The following is a 21,760-nucleotide window of genomic DNA, read 5'->3' on the forward strand; positions in this document are numbered from 1 at the left end:
AGTCCCTCGCTAAACTACCGGGAAGAGGACCCGCAAAGTATTTCCTTCTGGGAGAGAAGAGTCCTAATTACAACCCCTAGAATTTGCATGGCCCTCCAGAGTTTGTAAAGCACGTTCATACCAGTTACCTCATCTGCTGATTGTTAACTGTCCAGAGGCCGAAGGGACCAGGGTTTGAGAAGACTGAGTCAAGTGGTCTTCATATATTTTTTCCAAAATTAACTCCTTTGTCAGAATGAAATCTCACTCAGAAGTCTAGGGTCTAAAGTTGATGAGATTGGAAGTCACCATTGGGATGGGGATAGGATTGGAGGGGGGGGGCACAGTGTATGCTGAAGCTTTTGCTTGGGCCCTTAAGTCTGTTCCTGAAGGGTCTCCCGGGAATCTGCAACTTCCGTAAAACCCAACGAGAAACATTATTGCACTGAACACCCATTCCATTTTATTTGCCTCTCCTGAGAAAAGAGAGCTGAAGGCCCGGAAGCTAACCAGAGAAGTCCAAGGTCACTCTTGAGCCAGTGCCCGCTCCTTGCAACTCACCAGGGCTGCTTCCTCAGGTGGTTAGAGTCTGAAGATCTTCCTGGGGGTCACTGGGCACCCAGATGTCTCAGGAAGGTGTCCTCTTGGTGACAGACATCTCTGCTATGACTGGGGACATGGTTCAAAGTGCCTGCTTTGCAGGTGGGGCTCAGAAACTCAATCTTCCTTCTCTTTCTGAGATGTACTGGGTAGGACGGAGGAGGGAAAGTAGATGAATGTTTGCATCATTGGAGCCTAAACAGGAGCAAGAGAGGATGGGTGGATGTATGGATGTTTGTGTGGTGGCTGGATTTGTGGGTGATGGGTGGATGGGCGATGGATAGATACACTGATGAATAGATGTGGCTGGCTGGAGAAGAGGATAGTATACAGATGGATGGATGTAGGTTTATGAAGACACTTGGAAAAGGATGTATGGGAAGGTGGAGAAGTTGTATAGGAGGGTGATCTGAAGAATAAATGGATGGATGGTTGGATGGATGGAAGGAAGAATGTGTGGTTGGATAAGTAGATGGAAGGGATGGATAGATGGGTAGACAGGTGAATAGGCGGGTGGAAGGACGTTTGGGAAGATGAATGAGTATGGGTGACTGGATGGATGAGTGACTGGATGGATCGACGTACCAGCCTGAGGCTGGAAGATGACATGTGGGTTGGAAGAGGGAAGTAGCAGTCCCAAGACTGGTCCTCTTTTGTTTTCTCTGAGCAGCCCTGATAAAAAGCAAAACTCCACCTGAGCCAGGAGAACTTGGCTTCTCTTTCAGTGGGAAGAAGAAGGAGCTCATCCTCTTCCCCTGGGAAGAATCACAGGCTCCCGATCCCTCCTACCCAACGTAAGCACGGGAACTCAGCTCTCCATGCAGGACCTCCTTGCCATGAGGCCATCTCCCCTCCCAGAATATCCAGCTGGCTGCGAAACCCAGAGACACCACTCCCCAGCCCGATTCTCAGAGAAACTCAGAGGAGAGGAGGGGTCGGAGGCTGAACCCAAGGCGGCTGGGTTTGGGGATCCAGTCAATCCCTTGCGGGTCCTGAGGCCGCCCTCCCGGAGGGCCCGGAGAAGACCCCCGTGCGTCCCGGGGCGCACAGGCACCCCGGCTCTCCCGGCGCCCGCGCAGGCCGCCGGGATTTACGGTCTCAGCGGAGCACGGGGCGGGGGCGGAAGGGCCAGCGCAGGGGAGGGCTGCTACGTCTTTAAACCTCTGTCGGCTGCTTAGTCACAGCCCCCTCGCTTGGGTGTGTCCTGCGCTCGCTCCCTCCTCCCTCTTAGGTCACTCTTTCAGCCCTTGAATAAAAACTGCACCCAACTTCCCAGGCGCCCTCATTGCCCAGCCGGACCCCAGCCCCTGATAGGTTCCGTCCGGCCCGCTCGCCCCGTGTTCCGCCGGCCCCTGCCCAGCGCCCCCGACCCTCCGGCGCCCCGCGCTCGCTCTCTCGGTTCGCTCGCACCATGGACAAGTTTTGGGGGCGCTTCGCCTGGGGACTGTGCCTCCTGCAGCTGAGCCTGGCGCAGATCGGTGAGTGCCGCGGGGGGCAGCGGGCGGGAGTGGCCTGGGCGGCCCGGAGGGACCCGGTAGCCACCTGGCTGAATTGGTCCCAGGGACCGGGGACCCGAGGCAAGTGGGAGGCAGGTCGCATGGATTTGGTTCCGGAGAGCGGGGCTAGGATTTGCGCTAAGCCGTTGGAGAGTGTGCTGGAGGGAAGCACCGTTGGATTCAAAGGAAAAGAGAAAGAGCGAGGAAAGTTGGCCGGGCAGGCTGCCGGCGCGCGATTTTGGGTGAGGTCGCTGGTGCCAGAGCACAAGGCAGAAAGTAACTGTACTCCTGGGTGCGCGCAACCGGTGTCTGGACCAACAGGCTCGTGTGCCCACGGGCGCTGGAAGCCTGGCTGGGCTGCGGCCGGGCAGGGCAGAGCTAGGCGGGGCCGGGGCTGTTGGCCAGGTGGCCGTAGAGATGGTGGTGTGAGGGCAGATGGCCATGAGCTTTCCAGAAAGGGGTGCGGGTGCCCTGGAGCTCCCCACTGGGCCTGGGTTCCAACGCTCTTGGAGCTGGCTCCAGTCACTGCCTATCTAGCGCTTGTGGGAACTTGAACCAGCTCTGTGAGGTTCTGGGTTTCCACGAGGTGCCAGCCTGGGGCAGGGAGTGTGAGCAGGAAGGGCAGTGACTGAGCCAGCTACTGGATCCTTGCAAGCCTCCTGCTTCTGCCAATCAGTTAGGGGAAATCCAGACAGTACTGTGGCTCACATTCCCTGCCTGGCAGCCTCAGAGCAGGGAGGGGAGCCTGTGCATCGGGGTCGTGTTAGGGACCCTGGAGCTGGGGCTGCCGTGCCCCATCCAAACAGGGTCTGTACCTTCAGTGGCTTTGGAGTGCAAGATGGCTCGTGGGCTATTCTGGTGAGACCGAACTCCAGGCGTTCCTTCTCTTTGTCTGTATATATACAGATAATTACATGGCTGATTTGCTTATTGCTAACAAAATTAATTTTTCTTTTAAGAAGTGCCAGCTGGGTCATTAAGACAGCTCAGCCTATGGTTCATTCTACTCAGCAAGTCTTTATTAAACCCAGCTCTGGGGGGACCAAGAAAGTAAAGACACAGTCTTACCTGGGTATTTTGGGCTGGGGATGAGTGAGGATTGAAGAGTTAGATTGGTGAAACAGAAATAGTAATAGCGATGATAATCATACTAATAGAAGAAATGCCAGCTCTGGACGCCGTTTTCTATATGCTTTCAGGGGGCCAGACGCCGTGCTAAATCTTCATAAGTGTTAACTTTCTTTATGCTCACGGTGGCCCAAGGAGAAGTGTCCTGTTACTAGCTCTGTTTTACAGGATGGAAACAAACCGAGGCTCAGAGAGGTTAAGTAACTTGTCAGTTTTCACATAGCCAGAAGGATTGGTGCACGTGTGAACCCACGTCCATGAGCCTGTGTTTAGTGGGAACATGTTAGACTGTATGGATAGTCCAAACATCCTTGGAAAGAGTTTGGGGACAGAGGGCTCAGGTGGATCAGAGGCCATTGAGGAGGACTTTAAGGCGAACTGAGCTCCAGCAAGCCCTTGAAAGGCAAAAACACTCCAGGTGCCAGAGAAGAGAAAATCTGGAGTGCAGGGAGAGCCCTGGCCCGGCCTTCTCTGGGACCTCCAGGGACGTCTATCTGTGTATTACCTTCCAGTGTTTCTTCTGCTTTGTTTCTGAGGATCCTGATTACTGACTCCTTCCAACTGGTCTCCCTGATTCTTCTGAAGGGCCCTGTCCCCAAATATTTGGGGCTGTCCTGACCCTTGAGGTTCTCCCAGAGACCAGAAGCCTCACTCCCTGCCCCGCATTTTCATGGTCCTTTTGGGCAGCATCATTTGGAGGAAGCACGAAAAAGTGCCAGTAGCAATAACTGTCAGAGCTTTGGCTTTCATGAAGGAACTGAGACTTGGAAGGGAGACATGACTTAACAGCAGGTCGGCTGGGCAGGCAGAGGGGGAAAGAGGAAGAGGAGCTGGGGTGGGGGTATGGGCAGTACCTTTGCCCCAGTCCCCCCCCCCCCCACAGTGTGGGTGGATTAGTAAGGAGAGACGCCTCCAAAGACAACGAGGAAACTTTGGAAAGGAACAAAGCTTTGGGGAGGAAGAAGGCCTCCATCCTCGTGTCAGAAAGCAAAAAGTATAGAAATGGCCAACACGGGACCCAAAAACTAAGTTGGAGAATAGACACTTTGAATTCAGTGTCATAAGCAGGGGAAAGAAAGTGGCCCCAGGTAGAGGGCAAGGGGGTGGAGGCCTCCCACATCTCCTCTCCTCCTCTCCTCACTGCTTGGGAATTGCGCCCCTGGTGTTGAGAAAGAGGGGTGCATCTGAGGGCTCTGGAGCTTGGGGGTGGCAGGGGCCCTTCTGCTCCCTGTGGACTTTAGAGACCCCTCTTCCTGGGAGTTAGGGCTTTGGCTGAGTTTTCCCAGGTGCAGAAGCAAGAAATCCATCGTTGCTGAGGTTAGCATCAATCAGTTCAGTTGCTCCCCAGATACACATTGGACATCATATTTCTTGCAAAGGCGCAGGGCCAAGTAGGTGTGTCTGAGGCTGGCAGCCAGTAGGAAAAGGTTCCATTTTCTTCCAAATCACCCCACGCAGAAGCAGCACAGGCAGCATGAAATTCTTAACTTATGACAGATCCCCTTCCATTCATTCAAGAAATATTTCTTGACTCATTGTCATAGACTCAGCAGTGGGGACTCCAAGGACCATTTAGAAAAATCCTCTTTCTTCCCATGGAGGAAACAGATCCTGAAAAGGAGGGAGGAGTGACTTTTCCTCTTGCAGATGGACTGAGGGCTGGACATTTTCCATCCACAAGTCTCTGAAACACCTGTACCATCCAGGACAGTGATGAGCCCCCGCCTCTTGTCCCTGCAATGGCACAACTCTTGTTTCACACCTTAAATGCTATATTAAACATCCACTGCATTTTTAAAATTTTACTCTACAATATATCCAGTTTGAGCTTAATAGAAGAATAATGATATGTATTTCTTACCACAAAGCAGAGTTTCTTCTCGAAGCCTCACGCTGCTACTGCAAAGAAGAATGCTAAGTCCCAGGAAGTGCCATTTACTGAGCACCAGCTCTGCACTAGGCACTCAGCTGGGGGATTTGAATAGGTTATTCTGTATAAGCCTCATGACAGTCCTGTATATGTTTAGCACTTTCTTAACCCCATTTTCTAGATCAAGAAACTGAGGCTCAGGGAGGAGGCGTGACTTGCCCAAGGACACACAGCTGGTAAACGGTGGGGATGGGGTTTCCCATTGTCTAACATTAGAGTGTTAGACTCCAATGCTTACACTCCTTTGATTCATTACTTGGGAAATTGTGTGTGTATGTGATTCTCCTCCCTTCCCTGTCCCATGTGACCAACTAACATGAAGCCTGGTGTGAATGGCTTCTCCCCCCTGGCAGGCTCTGTGGACTCTTGGCTGCCCTACCCTGCCCTACCCTGGACTGTTTCTCCCCAGGCTTGGCCACAGCTGTCAAGAGATGCCAACCTAGTTATTTGTTACTAAAATAAGTCAATTGCCTTATCAGAGTTCAGCTGCCCTTCTAGACATGCTCTCATTTGCAGGCTTGGAAAAAAGGGAGAGGCTCTGCTTCTCGTCTAAGAGACAAGTTAGGGCAATTCCCTCCTGCCTCAAAATTAAAGAAGAGCCCCTGCAGAGTTCCTCACCCTAACCCTGCAAGCATTTTAGATGCATTAACCTAGCAAGGCCCTCATCACATGCTCTGCAGAGGCCCCCGGTGTTTAGCAGGTTGTATGTGGCCCAGCGAGGGCAAGCCTTAAGGACTCAGGTGGTGGGCTGACATGGTCTTCTACAAAAGTCAAGGATCTTGAACTGAAAGCCGTATGGAATTCGAGGTGACAGGCAGCCACCCAAGTGAGATTTCAGATCTGTCTACGGCTTCTGGGCTGATGGTTCTAAGCTGGGGTTCCCTGACAGAGTAGAGATGGTGGGAGGCAAGCTGGGCTTCCCCAGCAGGGGTCCTGCCTAGGGCTGGGGCAGGGCTGGGGCTGGGCTGGGCTGGGCTGGGCTGGAGGCTGTCCTGGGACTGGAGCTAGGTTGTGTTGAGCTGGGGCTAGGCCAGGGCTGTGGCTAGGTCTGGGTCTTGGCTAGGACTGAGACAGAGGCTGGCAAGTTATGTCTCCCCAGCACCTCGGTTCAGCCAGCTCCACCCAGAGCCTGAAAAGGAAGTGGCTCTTGTGCAAGGGCGAGCAGAAGCAGGTGGCAGATGCTGTCGGACAAAGCATGGTTCTCAAAGGGGATCTTTTCTGCTTCAGAAAGAAATTCTGGGGGATTGCACAGCGAGAAGCTGATGACTCAATTTCCTTTGTGTCTCTGCTTGACTAGGAAGTACACAAGTGTTCTTTAGAACGATCAGGGTAGCCTGGTGCCCCCTACTTTAAATTCGAACCCCACTCTCCACTCACTTGGCAAGTTGAAATTTTTCTGAAAATATGTCCTCCCCCCGGGCGCCTGGGTGGCTCAGTGGGTTAAGCCTCTGCCTTCAGCTCAGGTTATGATCCTCAGGGTCCTGGGATCGAGTCCCGCATCAGGCTCTCTGCTCAGCGGAGAGCCTGCTTCTCCCTCTCTCTCTGCCTGCCTCTCTGCCTACTTGCGATTTCTCTCTCTGTGTGTCAAATAAATAAATAAAATCTTAAAAAAAAATGTCCTCCCCCAAAGCTGGTCATCCAGGGTATGGGAAGCCAGACCAACCTGACAGAGTTAGGAAGGAGTGTTTTCTAGTCTGTGGTTGTGGAATCTGGCTTGGTATGGATAAAGTGATTGTGCATGCCAAATTTCCCAGGAAAGTCAGGATTTCAAATGTGCAAACACTCTACCAATTAACGCATAGTATATATTTTGTCTAAGGGTCTCATTTTTCTACCAATAAATGTATGGCTTCGTGTGATTAGGAGTCAAACCTTTGCAAGGTGTTTTGCATAAATGAATTCAGAGTTTGACAATGCCTTCTTCAGTTTAGGGTCCAATTAAATTGATATTTGGTTCTGAAAACATGGAGAAGTATTGGGGAGAAACATTTCATATGCCTCTGCTCTCCACTTCCTGATCACCCCAATATGTGAACTACCAAGACACACTACATATTTGAAACAATTCATATGCCTCTGCTCTCCACTTCCTGATCACCCCCAATATGTGAACTACCAAGACACACTACATATTTGATTCTTGTGTGCCATGCGTGTGGGCACACATGCATTGTGGGTGTCGGTATGTGTCTGAGCCCATGCCTCTACCCCTCATGTGGGTATTGCTTGCCCCTCCTTAAGCATGTATCAGGTGTCTTCTATGGGCCCCACACTGTGCTGGGTACCACGGGGGAATTACGTGTATGAGATCGGCACCAAAAACCTTGTGGTTCTGTGTGTAGAATATGGTGCACCCAACTGACAGGCTAATGGCATTGTCGAGCTGACACACGATAAGCAGGGCTGGAGAGATCCACGGAGAGGAGGTGGCAGGAGGGACCAGATAGGATTTGAATCTACGAAAGAGCGGGACTGAAAGCAGGGCGTGTCTCTCTGTCACCCTGCTACTTATCTACCCACTGTGGAATATGTTAGTGAAGCAGCCCACAGCGTCAACAAACATTTATCCCATCCCTGCTGACTGTTGTAGCCAGTTAGGCACTGGGGGGCTCATGGTCAGAAGGCCACCGCCCTCACCCCTGAGTTGCCAGCGCGTGGTGTGGTATGTGGTTTCCTGGGTAATGGCTGGCTGTGTGTCTCTGGCTTCCACATACTAGATTCAGGTCTTGCACTGTCCCCCTCAAGTCATGAAAACCCAGAATGCCTCCGGACATTGTCAAATTGGTGGTGATGATGGGTAAAGTCACTTCCCGTTGAGAAGCTAGGGTCGTAGAACGGCAGCCATTCCAGGAAGCTCACTTCTGACAATGCAGTATCTGCTTCTCATAGGGCCCCACTGGGCTAAAATTAATTAGCCTTGAAGCTGCGCAGTAAAATCATGCAGAGGGAGGCCTTTTTCCCTTTGTGGACCAAGGGGTGCTAATGACTTTCTCACTTCTCCGAGGGGGAAAACCCCAACCGGACTTGCTCTGTCTTATCTGTCTTCTGCAGAACGGTGGGAGCCCCCTGATGTCAGGGATCATGTCACATTCATTGTATGCATGTGTGACCCCAGATCCAAGCATTGGCCCTGGTTAGCGGTAACTGTTGAACTCAAGTGAATATCCAGAATCCAGAGTTAACCTGGCCCTCTATACGGATGCACGCTGGACAGCGTACGTAACACAGCAGATACTGACAATGTATCTGTGCATGTATAGGGTAACAGTCGGTGATGGCTGTTTTGCTGAGGGCAGGGGTGAGAAGGGTGCTGGGCTGGTCAGCTGCCCACCACAGGGCTCATGTTTGGTCTGCCCAAACAGGGAGGTCACCCGTCTATTTGTGGTTTTGGTGGCTGCTTGCTGTGGCTGGGGACGTCTGTCTCAGGACAGGGTTACTAGCTTCTTGGGCCAAGAAGGGGGCGGGAGCCAGGCAGGATGGTGACACCAACCCCCAAATTTAAGCCTCAAAATAAAACCCTCCCCAGCAGCAGCCCGCTTGGAGGTCTGGTTATTTGGGAGATGCTGATCTGAGGTTGGACTCCTTGAACACCCCTCTGATTCTCCTCCTCCCACCATCCCTGCTTCTGGAAGGTGGTGGCAGCTGGGAGAGAAGCAGAAGAGCTTCACAGAAGCGTCTCATCTTCTCTGTGGGTCTCCTGCAGCTCAGGAAAGAATAAGTCTCCAGGGAAGCCTGCTATCTGCTGGGGAACCCCACGGCAACAGCAAACTCTGTCTCCTCTCCCTACAAGCTTGCCAAGTCTGGAGTTGCCCGTAACTGGGGCAGGTCCTGCCTCCCTACCCCAGGGATCATCTGCCCAGTGATGCTTGGACACAGGGAGTCAAATGGGGAATGAAGGGACAGGTGTCGTGGGGGGAAAGACCATCCCGGAGCCAGACCTTCCTGAGTGTGGTGTGCTCCGGCTGCCCGGGTGTGTCCACCCAAGGCAAGTGGCTCTTGTGAGTTCAAGTGTGGGCCTACTGGCCTGGGGGTGGGAGGGGGCTGACTCACCGGGAAGGTGATTTGCAAAACTCAGGCCCCAGAAATCTTCCTCGAGGAAGAGTTTAGAGTTTTGGAGTTGCGAAACTCCAGTGGGGAGATATTATTCACATTTGCTCTGGTGTCTCGGCCCGTGTCCTCTGGAGGGTGCCTGTCAGTTCACCTTCCTTCCCTACAACCTTCCTTGACAGTTAGAGAGAGTGCCTGTACCTTGTGCACTTGTTTCTTTGCAGTTGGTTGGATATTTTTGAGGTGACGATCGCCACAATTAGTAACAATAGTGAATACTTACACAGCGCTAACTCTACACCAACCTTCTAACATATACCAGCCTTCTGAGTAGTGTGATTATTTGCCCTGTTTTACATATGAGAACACTGAGCCATGGGGAATTTGAGTAACTTGTCCAAGGCCACAGAGCTGGTACATGATAGAGCTGGGATTCCAACCTAGGTGATCCGGCTACTGGGTCCAAGCTCTTAGGCACTGCCTTACTGTGCTTCTCTTAGTGTATCAAGCTGTCAGGGCCCCCAGAAACCCCAGTGGTGATGCCTGATGGTACTCTGGTTGTTTCCATAAACTCCATTCGGGAATTAGGTGTGGGTTAGGTCATAAGGTCCACAGAGCTGGTCTTGCCCTCCCTTTCTCCATATGATGCCAGAGGAAGGAGATGGAGTTGCAAATATGAAGGAGAAAGAAGTTGTGATGAAAACTTCTCCCCATTCATACTCTGAGTGTCTTGTTCATTCCAATTCCTAGAGAGAAGTTCTGCTCTCTTCTATATGGTGGGAAGTTGGGGGCAGGGAGTAGGATTGAAAAGGATGGTGGATTGAGTTGTTTGTTCATCATCACTTCATTACTTGTCCCCTGGAGGAGAGGTGGAGGTTGCTGATGGGGGATTCTCCACCATCTAGGACTTTGGCTGGTGAACAGACAAAGCTGGGAAAGGGGTCAGTCAAATAGCAGGAATGTGCTTGCCCTCAGTGCAAGAGTCCTTGGCCCCAGGGCCTTCTCTCTACCAGCTAGAATTGTTGAGGGAAGAAGGAACTGAGAGATGAGGCCATGAGGAGTCAGGCTACACTCTCTGGCGTAAGGATCTGAGCAAATACTACAAGTGGGCCCTTCTTCCTCAGCCTAGCCTACACCTAAAGGTGGCCTGGCTTCTGTGTGGCCCAGCAGGTGACTTGTGCAAGGGGAGGTGGGGGAGATGGGCAGTGTTTCCTCTGGGTGCTTTGCTTGAGATACAAGCCACCAAGGAAGTATGGAGGCAGAGCCCCCTGGGGACATCTACCTTGTCTGTGTGTGTTTGGCCTGGGTTCAGAGACTCATCACAGATTCCTTACCCATTTGAATTTCACTTGAGCAGATCTGCAGGGCCTTCTAGGACCCACACATCAGTCATGGATCCAGGAGGCATCTTTTACTACTCCTCTCCAAAGACAACCTGCCGAGGTATTAAGGTGATGACAGTAAAGCCTTGTAGGTGTTCATCATTATGCAAATTGAGATGCTGAGGAGAAATTCACAATGCCCGGCAACTAATACCTGGTCTCCTGCCTCGGGTCTAGAGGGTGGTTTCTGTGCAGGTCCCTGACCCCAGCCTTCACACAGTCCAGACATAGTAAATGAGGATCTCTTATCTGCCCATCGCAAATGTGACGGAAGGAAGCAGAGTCCAGCAGAGCTGTGCACTGTCTTATAGCAGGCGGGAGACCAGGTGAGGTCACTGAGCCACCTCCCGAGACCCCAGCTGATTGCACGGTCATAGTTTCCTGCAAGGAGAAGACAAGTATTCAGGTACTGACCAGAGCACTGGTCACACAGAGGTAGACCAGACTTTGGAGAGGGAAGTGATGCCGGCGTAGAAATCTCTTACCTGAAGTTTATCTTCTCTGTGGATCTTCTGTGGTTGGACAAGTTGTCTTCCCAATGTCAGCCTTAGAGGTCAGGTACATCCCGCCAGTCTAGCCTGAGTGACTTTTATTCACCTCTGTTGTCTTGTTTCTCCCTGATAATTCATAAACCCCCCAGGAGCATAGCTCCATCTAGAAAAAATTTTAGATGAAGTTTAAGGGATGCTTCTGAGCTGTGTGTGGCCATCTGTTCTCTTTCACTGGTGAGCAGAGGCGCTCCTTAAGGAAAAGTTCATGCTTTATGTACATTGCGTACATTTTTTATTGCGGTAGCCCCCAATTTTCAGTTCCCCAATTATAGTAGATGCTTGATAAATTTTGGATGACTGAATGGGTGAAATTTCTAGATTTGGCAAAGCAATCTTTATCATTTACCTTTGGTGATTTTTATAGATTCTGGATAATTCTTTTTTATCCTTTTTTTTTTTTACTGGTCTATAGAAACCTTTTAATTTTATTTATTCTAGCGTCGCTTTTAGTGATCTTCAAACCTCCTTGAAATTGCTTTTCTCTGCATTCTCCCTAATGTGAGTATCTTTCTTGAAGTTTGACATGTCAGGCAAGGCAGGGGAAGTTCAGAGCTAATTAGGTTTTGTCCAATAGAACAGGGATCCTGATTTCCTATAAATCTGTCTGCCTCTATGCCCCAGCACTTCCTTCCAAATCTGGTCTCCTGCACAAAAAACCCCAAGCCTCAAAATCATCTTCCCAATGACACTTAGAGAAAAGATGTTGTCTTTTGGTCACTCTGTTAAAAGAAAAAAAGAGGAAGTTGTTTTTTTCAATGGTTTAAAAACCTCCTATTCCAAAGATCACTTGTGGGAAATCAGAGGTTTCTTGTGGTTCCCTGGGAATGAGGAGGTTTGGCTTTGGAGGAGGGCTGTGTAGAAGGAGCAGGGGCTGTGAAAAGAGCCAGACCTGAGGCTGATTTCCCTCTTTCCCACTTCGGAGCTGCGTGAGCTCAGACAGTGCATACGTTAAATGTCTCGAACAATGTTTAGCATGTGGTATCTTGTGCTAAGTGTCTAGCACATAGAGGTGCCTCAAGAATAAAAATGACTATTATTTATTATATTTTAGTTTGCTGAACAAATCATTTCACCCCTATTTACCTCCAATTTTCCGTGTATAAAATGAGAGGGTTGGATTCTAGTTGATCTGTAAAATCTCTGCCAGACCTCACGTTCTATAAATCCACCACTCTGCAGGCCACGAACACCTAAGCCTCATAAAACTTAATGGAAAGAATAATATGACTATAATGCAGGGCCAAAAAAAAAGTGATGCCTGGTTTGTATTAAATGTCAGAGGTGAATTATTAATCCATGCCAGAAACAAGTCTGTTGACTCAGTTGTACTCTAAACCCCAACGGCGGGGAAGCATGACTCTTAGGAACAAGGTGCTTTGTTCAGAGGATTCAACTGAATCCTCTCAACCACCTTGGGATGGGCAGTTGCAGAAGCTGGGGCCAGAGAAGTTAGGAACATGTCTGAGTCACACGGCTAAGACTGCAGGAAACCAGTCCTGAGATTACCTATAGGATCTGAATGCAATACCCTTTTCCTTAAACTGTACATTGGAAGAGACATTGCTTCAAGTGATCAAAAAAGCCAACCTGTGAAGAAGAGAAAAGATTATGTCCTTTACTTTCAAAGCTCCATGAGTAACTTGGATTTCTCCACTTCCCTTAAGGGAATGCTGAAGTATGTTGGTACAAAATGAACCACACTACTCAGCCAAAGCAGTGTGTAGAGGGTGAGATGTAGTATCCTATGGAAAACAACTAGGGTGACCATGAGGGGGAAAAAATGCAAATAAGACAAACAAATATATTTTTTTTATTATTTATGTATTATATACATTACATAATTAATATATATTAACTATATAATTGACCCATATTAAATAGATAATATAATTAACATATGAAAATATCATATAATTAATATTATATAATAAACATTAATATATCATATGATTAATAATAAATACATAAATATGCATGTATTTATTATAGCTATTATACACACACACACACACACACACACACACACACCCCTACCAAGGCACTGGGCATGACAGACCTTTGAGATGGCAAGTTGCTTCTTCTACTGAGAACCTTCCAGATTCCTGCTAAGATATTTCTTTTTCATAAACCCAGAGAAGCTCTTTTTGTTGAGGAAAAGGAAAAAGGGAGGATGGGAGGGAGAGGGAGAGAGAGAGAAAAGATAGGAAAAAGGAAGTCCTAAAGATGGCACTACTTAAGAGTTTGCCCAAGTGGGTCAAGGACTAAATGCCCCGCCAGGGTCCTGACCTCCCACCAGTCTCTCAAAAATCCTTGCTGAGATCCCATCCACCATGGGCGTGCCCCTCTCATATCCATCTGGGATCTGCCAACCAGAAACCGAAATAAAATACCAGATCCGTTCTGTTCCCTTGTCACACGCAATGCCCTCCATTATGGCTTGGTCACCGTGCCTCCAGCCCGTCCTGCAGACACGGCATTCTAGGACAAAGGACAACCGCGTGCAGCCCACGGAGGTCGGCCCTCTTCTCCCCTTGGTTGCAGGACTGTGGGCCAGATTCGCCCTTTACAGTTTGCCCGCTTTCCCAGTTGTAACACGGTGATCAACTCCCTAATTCAGTTCACTAAAAAGTGTAGTGTGGCTGCCCGGTGAGAAGTAGTGAGGGAAGAGGAAGATCTAGATTCTGTCCTCGGGGACTTTATGGTTTGGGGGGAGAACAAGCAGGTGACAGGGCCCCAGGAGATGACGTATCACCGAGCGCCGGAAGGTGAGGAAAGGCGGACAGCTCTGTGAGCCGCAACACTGCGGGCTTCCTGCACGGGGCCGGGTTTGAGGACAAGGGGGGCGAGCACATGGAAGAGAAGATGGACAGAGAGGGGGAGAGTAGGGGGCAACCTACGCAAGTGCAGAGCTTGGGCTGGAAGTTTCCAAGGGGCGCAAGGAAGTGTGGCCTGACAGGCTCAGGAGAGGGCGCAGGCTGCCTGAGGAGGAGGCCGAGCTGCGGACGGGTGAGGGATGACATCGGGCGGATTCCAGGCAATCAAGTGTCAGTGGCACGGGCGGCAAGATCCTGTTCTTCTGCCTCAGGGAAGTTCCCACAACACCCTCTTCGGAGGCTGCTGGATGGAGTTCAGAAGTGGGGCAGCTGCTCCCGCCCTGCTTGGGATAGAACTTGAGCAGCTCTGGCTGGGTTGGAGAGTGACAATGGAAGAGAAGCCCAGGCAAGCCCTGCGGCCCCGGTGGCAAATAGATTCCCGGTAGCAGATGGCTCATGGACCATTTCCCCTTGATTGCTAGAGGCTGCCTGGAGGGCTGCGCTAAGAAGCCAAACCTTGGCTTAGCCACAGAGGGTGCTGTGATCCATTAGTGATGTCTGCCACGGGCACAGTCTGGAATACTCAGATCCTGTCTTGCTGGGAGAGCACTACAGCAGAGCAGCAGGCTTTTCTGGTTTTCTGTTCTGGTGGCTGTCACTAGGATGTTAGCCACTCCAATCTAGTGAGCAAGTCATTCTGTAGACTCTACCTCCTTCCAGAAGAGTATAAATTCAGTCTCTTACCCAGAGGAGTTTGGTGGCTTGAGCCTTCTAGGATTCCTTTGCACTGTTTTCCCGTCACCCCAAGTGAAGTTAGATGCTGGGAGCCAGGAATCTCCTCTGTTTGAACCAGAGCCAGGCTCCTTGGCAAAAGGCCCCTTCTGCACATCGGCTTCTCCGTCTGCGAACCGAGAAGACAAAAATGACGCCTCACCCATGGGGGTGATAGGAGGAATAACTAGCTAATGGGAGTAAAGCCTTTGAAGATGAAAGGGTTGTATGTGCACGTTAATTACAACTTTTATCAGCCCTGGAGCCTCTGCATTTTCAGCTGCCACTCGGGGCTCTTCGGTGCCTCCCAAGTGCAAACGGCAACAGCATTCCACAGACTGGCCCCTCTGGGTCCGGCTTGTAGCCTGCAAGTCACGTAGGCTGGATTCTGAACTCAGGCCAGCAAGCCCATCCAGGGACACTCAAGTTTCCCACTAGTCACGCCCAAGAGAGAAAGCCAGCTCACTACCTGGACAGGTAAGATAAGATAGAACCAAGGTATAAACAAAAGGCTCCACCAGGAGTCTACAAATAGCCCCCAGGTGAGATTAGGACACTGTGCTCTAATTCCCACCATGTCAAAGCCTAATTGTGTGACCTTGGGCTACTGGCTTTATCTGTCTAACGCTTCAATACACTGTGTGAACCACCTGGGGATAATAATCCCTCTGCCTCCCCGGGACCTCTCCACCTTGGCCTGCTGGTGTGAAAGTGTTCTGTGCTGGTTGGTAGAAGCACGTGGTGTGGAACTACAAGGTCCTATTATTACTGGAGGTAACTTTCCCCTTTATCTCTGTCTCCCATTGCTGGTTGACCCCAATCGTTGAAATTGTATTCTTCGGAATGTTTACCCATCTCTTCCTAGCTGCCATCCCCTCCTAGGCAGTGCTTATCTAGGAAGACCTGGTATGTGCTCAGGCTTCTTGGTCGTGCCATTGCCTGAGGTGTGCAGATACAGTTGGGGTGGCAGGGGACTGGGGTGCCCTGTCAAGGTGAATCACCTCGCTAGGGTAACTCAGTAAAAGCACTGGAGGCAGGGGTGCGAGAGTTTTCAGAGGCTTTGCGGGGGGCTTAGAAAGTGCCAGCTGGCCTGGGCCCTTACAGCAGCACCAAAGTGTGGATCCAAGGAGGGAGAAAAGGAGAAAGGGAGAGAGGACCCTCAATGAAAACTTGTCATGGGCTGGTGACTCAAAGCCAAAGATAATAGCATGTCAGAATGGGAAAGGATGCTAGAAACTCTGTAAAGCACATGTTTGTTGGACAGGTGAGGGAAGGGCAGCTCAAAGACTGCAAGTGACTTGCCCCAGGTCACGTAACTAGTTAAGATCAAAACTCTGGTCTTCCAATGTTCAGTCCAGTACCCTTTCCATTTTGTGCTTTGAGATGATAGAGGGAAGGCATTAAACAAGATGAGGCTGGCAAGAAGACTTGGGGGGACAAAGAGAGGAGGCTAAAAGGGTACTGGGTTTTGTGGCACAATGGGAAATAGTGTAGGTGTTTACACGCTGTTATTGTACTTGGACCCGGTTTCCTGTGACATACCATGTATAGCCATATTTGGAGTTCATCTCGATCTTTTTTGACTTAATGAGTGTTTGGAAACCAGAAAGCCCAATGCAACCCAGCCTGGCTTGTGCCCAACCTCTCCGAGCAGTTCTGTGAGCTGAGTCAATAACTGGTGGTTTTCAAATGATTCATTTGTTCATACAACACATGTGTATTGAAATATAACATGTGCCTTGTGTTCTCCTAGGCACTGGGGACACAGTTTCTACTCATGGAGTAACATGTCTTCCCAGTCTATCTGGGAGGTTGGAGAGTAAATAAGTAGCAATGCCTTTAGTGAATGACAGCGATGAATGCTGTGATAAGGAAGCAAAGGGTCTTTGAGGCCACATCACGGGGAGACCTCCTCTGATCTGGTGCATCAGGGGAGCCCGGGGGGATGAAGAGCAGGAACTGTGTTTACAGGATGTCCCCAGTTCCTTGGGGGTCCTTGTTGTTGAACTTCTCAACCCTACCAGTGCTCAGGACCAAGAAGCATTCTGGTGAGTGGGCTCAAAGCCCCTCAGCAACTCCAGCCAAGGCAGCCCCTATTCCGGCTGCCTCACACTGGCTCACTGAGGAAGAGAGCAAGAAAAGAAAGTTCTACTCCTCACAATTCTGAAAGCAGCTGGTTTATCATGTCTTCCCAGAAATAGACAGTGGTGAAAAGGGAGCCATGGGACTCTCCAAGCTGGCTGAGACATTTTAGCTAGTTAATTAATTAATTAATTAGTTTATTTATTTTACTGGATGAGATCTTTGGAAGTATGTGTTGGGGGAGCAAAGGAACCCAAATTCTGGGAAACAAGTGGTGTCATTTGATGTCAGAGTTATTTTAAGCCCTGGGAAAAAATTCATAATTAGGAATCTCTTCTGTTAAGCCTGGTTGAGGGTCAGATCTCATTGATTTTATTAGGGATTTCTTGGTCTTTTGGGGAGAGCACTTTGTTGATTGGAGCTTGGGCTCCAGGTATGTATATAGGGAAAGATTTGCAGGATGACCTCTAGCAGTCATGCAAGTGTGTCTCTTGGGTTTGGGCAGCAGGAACAGGCAAGAACCCTGGGAAACAGATGTCCAACCATGTGGCTGCAAGGGCCTCACTCCTTTATCTCCTTCGTTGCTGGTAACTACTTGGAGATGACCTGATGAAGTGTCCCCCTTGTAATTACTATCTGTCACATATTTCTTGGTGTACTCATATCAGTGCACCTGAATATCTGAATATCTCTGAATATCTGAATATCTCTGGAAGTAAAAGAACAGTGAAACAGAAACCCTCATAAAATGCTATCTCTCCCAGCAAGAAGTATGGAGGTAGGATGATTTTAGGAGCTCACTGATGTTGTCAAAAACCCAGTTTTTTTCCTAATTTTCCAGTCCACCATGCCCATCACTTTCTTATAGGTTAGCCCTCTTCATAGTCTGACACTAACTCCCAGAGTTCCAAGCATCCTTTGAAAAAAACAACAGTATCCAACAGCAGAAGAAGGAATGCTTATTTACAAGCGTCTCTTCTAGAAAATTGGAGGAATGGCTTTTCCAGAAGTCCTTAATTGACTTCCCTTTACTTCTCATTGGAAAAATGGGGTCACATTCCATGAAATGCTCATGCAGAGCCAATCATTGGCTAGGAGACTTTTGACCACAGTCCTTGATTTAGACCAGTGATGATTCACCCACTGGAGCTGGGAGTTAGGACCTCACACCCCCTGAAGCATAAGTTAGGGATTTTGAACAAAATCAAGATTCAATTAGGAGAACTTTGTTGCACTAATAACAATGTCTGTTACGATGAGTAAGGCCCTGGAGGGTGTCCACCCACCTGGTAGAGTTGTGGTCTGAGACCATACATAGAGTAAAGAAAAAAAAGCAAAGCTAAGTTCTTGTGTTCCTAAGCCACACCCTTCAGCCTTTTCTTGAGAAGACACACCTAATGGATAGAGTTCATGTGGGGGACACACTGCATTTTGAGACTTAGATGGACTGCAGCTTACACTCAATCATAATAGCTATAACTTTATCCTTTTCTCTCTCCCCCAAAAAGCATATCGGGGAGTAACCTTAGCACTGTTATGATTTACAAGAGGTAATCAATTGTGTGCGTCCTTGAGCACTTTACTATTAGAAACACGTGACTGCAAGATATCCCAGGACTGCTGGAGCCACACCATGCATGAGGACCACTAGTCTGTAGTGATCCATTTTAAAAGAATGACTATGACCTTGAATGAGTATCTCTTCCTGTAAATTATGAGATGATCACCTCCAAGGGAGATGGTTAGCTTTCCTTTTCTATAACTACACTCCTCGAGTGTTTTAATGTGTGTGAAGTGTTTTCAGCTCCATTATATAACCTGGCCCTCATATTAACTTCATGGTTAGCATTATTATCCTCCCATAGAGGAGATAAACTTAATGACTTTCTGAAGGTCAGATAACTAATTAATGCAGGTTTGGGATTTGAACCCTAATTTTCTACTCCTGGAGCTGATGTCCATGTCACCACATGGTGTTGGCTTCCGATGGACCTGAGTTTCCTCAAGGAGTCTGAAATTGACTCTTGCATTTTACATTAATAATGCTCTTTCATGAGCAGGAATGAAATTGCTATTTCATTCCTAATATAGCTTCTTTGAGTCTGAAGTTCAAGGTCTAACATCTTAACATTTTAATAAGCCCAACGATGAACAGGAGGGCTTTCTGGGACAGTACTTTGCCTCCATGCAGCTGGCTCATGAATATAGTGGTATGGGAGGGAAACTTTGGGATTTAGTTTGTTTGTTTTCCATTCTTTTTTTTTCCCATGTAAATATCATTAAAGGATTTATGATGACTGCATTTAGGGAAGAGGAGCTCAAGGGATGTCTAATGTGGATCTCAAGGATATGGTCCTTTCTTACACAGGAAGGGGACCACTTGTTTTTGGTATCTAATGATGAAGGAGCTAGAGGAAATGGATTCTATTAAACCAAATGATTTATGGCTTATTCTGAGGGTGAATTTCCTGACCCTGAGGTTTGCTGAGCATGAGACTGGCTGGCTAGTTCCAATCCACCTTTAGTTCTCAGCTGAAACAGCATTTCCTTAGAGACATCCCTTGGAGACAGCAATGACCTTGGAGAAGAGAGGCTTCCCTTTGGACTAATCACTCAGCACTTTGTACTTGTGTTAAAACATTTATTGTGTCATGTTGTTGACGTGTTTAATGTCTGTCTTCTCTGGACCATAACCTCCACTGGAACAGTGACCTTGCCTACCTTGCTCAGTGCCCTGATCCCTGTGCCTGACACATGGGGGCTGAATGATACTTTGTTGAATGAATGAAGTTGGGGCTGGAATTCTCTTTTCTGAAGGCCTGTATCCATTTCACTGTTGGGTGGTTTTGTGGGATTGTGGTTTACCATCATGGATTCAGCTGTAATCTCTAAATTCAACTTAACAACACTCTGTATACCTACATCTATATACCTACCTATCTGTGCATCTATCTATTTATGTATCTATCACTTACCTATTTATATCTCTATCATCTGTCTATCATCTATTGAAATAACTTTCTATTGGAATAAGAGACAAGCGCTTAAAAGCAAAGGAGGGTCATTAAGCAGGTCACATTTCTCATTCTCCTACATACTCATTCATGGTACACACCACCCCAATTCCCACCTTCCCTCCTTGGCTGGCTATCTTCCAGTCTTGACCATGATTTCCTGCAAGGGCACCAAAGGGAAGCTGAGTGTGTGGGTTGTCTGGCCACTCAAGGTAGATGTGAAAGACGAAGGAGAAACATTTTCCATTTAGACAGGAAAAATGAAGCAAGGCTTGGGGGAAGCAAGCTTGGGTCCTCTAGATTCTTCTCTCTGCACTCCCTCTGGGACATATCTGGGGAGGCTCTCTCAAACAAGTGGCACCAGATAAGGCCCAGCCTTCCTAAAGGATTGTTTCTCGGGAATCAGGAAATGTACCCTATTATCTGTTTGAGCTTCCTGTTCTTTATATTGTTTGGGAGGCAAAAGTCAACAACCACGTTTATATTCTGCATTGTTTGCATTGTTAAAAACTGGAAAATTAATTTGGTTTCTTCTCCAAATGAGCTTCCCATACCTTCTGGAAGACATTCAGAAACAGACCTCACTTCAGACAGGCCGGCAGGAAACATTGTCTCTTAAAGCCAGGTTTCTGACCTGCTTCTAAAGGCTGCCTTTGAGGATGTTTGTTCCAGTTCCCAAGGTTCAGGGCCCAGGGCAAGGGCTGGCTGTCAGGGATGCCCAGGGAGAAGCTGAGTCTGGTGTCCTGCAGCTCAGAAAACAATATGGATGCTAGAGGTAGGCCTCCGTTGGAGTCCTACTGCTCATTAATTATGTGACCTTAAGCAATTTACATAATGTCTCTAAGCCTCAGTCTTCTCATCTTTACAACGGAATAACAATACCTACTTGTCCAGTGGTGTCAGGACTAAGACTATCATTTGCACAAAGCCCTTGATAGAACCACTGGCATGGAGGAAGCACTCATCAGTAATCCTTGTGATCATTGTTAGGATTAGACCTGGAACCCCTCCACCATGCAGCCCTCACTTCATTCCTGCTGCTACATTTGGGAAATGCATCCAGCTGCCTTTGGAAGGTTTTCATACCATTTCTGGGCAAAACATCGGCCAGGGGACTCACATTGACTTTGGTGAGGAGGGCACCCCAGAGAGCTGGCCCCCATGTGCGCTGACTGCAACAGCCATGACTGGGCCGATCCAGCCCCATGGGATGTTCCGGGAACCTTGGCTAGTGCAGTAGCTGGTGAAAGTGAATGGGGAAATGCACCGCAGGTCTGGTCTTGCCTCTCGAAATGACAGCCAGTCTCCCAGGCTGCGTGTCTCAGCAGGATCAGCCTCTTCCTGCCTTAGGTCCTGGGAGCTGGTGGTGGGGCCGGAGGAGGAGGGAGTATTTTCCTCCTTCTCAGGTCCAAGCGTCTTGCAGGACTGTTCTCCAGCCTCACAGTAGAGAAGGGCCCTTTGGGGCGGTTTAATGCAGGAGCTTCCTTCTCCTTCTGGAAATTTTGGAGTTTCCCAGAGCCTGCTTCCTCCCTAGAAGCCCAAGCTTGGAATTTCCTGGTTGTGGTTGGGGGGTGGAATTCAAATGCGTGGAGAGAAAATTCTAGGTGCATAGAGTGTCTGGCCATCAGTCCTGGGGGGGTGGGTAAGAATGGTAGGGGCTTGCTTCTCTCATCTCCAAAAAGACCTTTAATTACCTTTAACTGCTTAATTCTGCTATCCTCTAAAGAAAAGAAGATTTGGCCACTCCCAACCACACCTTAGGGTGACTAAGGCTCTTGCACCTTTTAATAGGAGTATTTGCATTTTTGTTGGATTCTCGTTTTGCTTTTAATTTCATGAGAGTATGGCTGTGGATTGTTGTTCAGGCTGAAACAGAAGATTATCAAAGCACAAATGGTTTTTCGTGGTGTTAGGACATCATAGTTTACAGCCTAGGAATGTCCACGGTACTGGGGAGAGCTGTGGCC

At 48.8% G+C, this 21,760-nt stretch overlaps 1 protein-coding gene across 11 annotated transcripts in view; it reads left to right on the forward strand.

Annotated features, from left to right (window-relative positions):
* Window positions 1-1,814: 1,814 nt before the first annotated feature.
* The window catches only part of CD44 (CD44 molecule (Indian blood group)), an 86,510-nt gene continuing 66,564 nt past the window's right edge, over window positions 1,815-21,760 (forward strand). For 4 of the 11 annotated variants that reach the window (XM_047690900.1, XM_047690899.1, XM_047690902.1 and 1 more), the window contains exon 1: window positions 1,816-2,057. In XM_047690900.1, the coding sequence (XP_047546856.1) occupies window positions 1,991-2,057 (67 nt within the window). In that variant the 5' untranslated portion in view covers window positions 1,816-1,990. Of the gene's footprint in view, window positions 2,058-21,760 lie in introns of all 11 variants that reach the window. The other 7 variants (XM_047690896.1, XM_047690898.1, XM_047690903.1 and 4 more) reach the window with 6 other exon arrangements.

Source organism: Lutra lutra, chromosome 10 (genome assembly GCF_902655055.1).
Source record: "Lutra lutra chromosome 10, mLutLut1.2, whole genome shotgun sequence".
NCBI classification, from domain to species: Eukaryota; Metazoa; Chordata; class Mammalia; order Carnivora; family Mustelidae; genus Lutra; species Lutra lutra.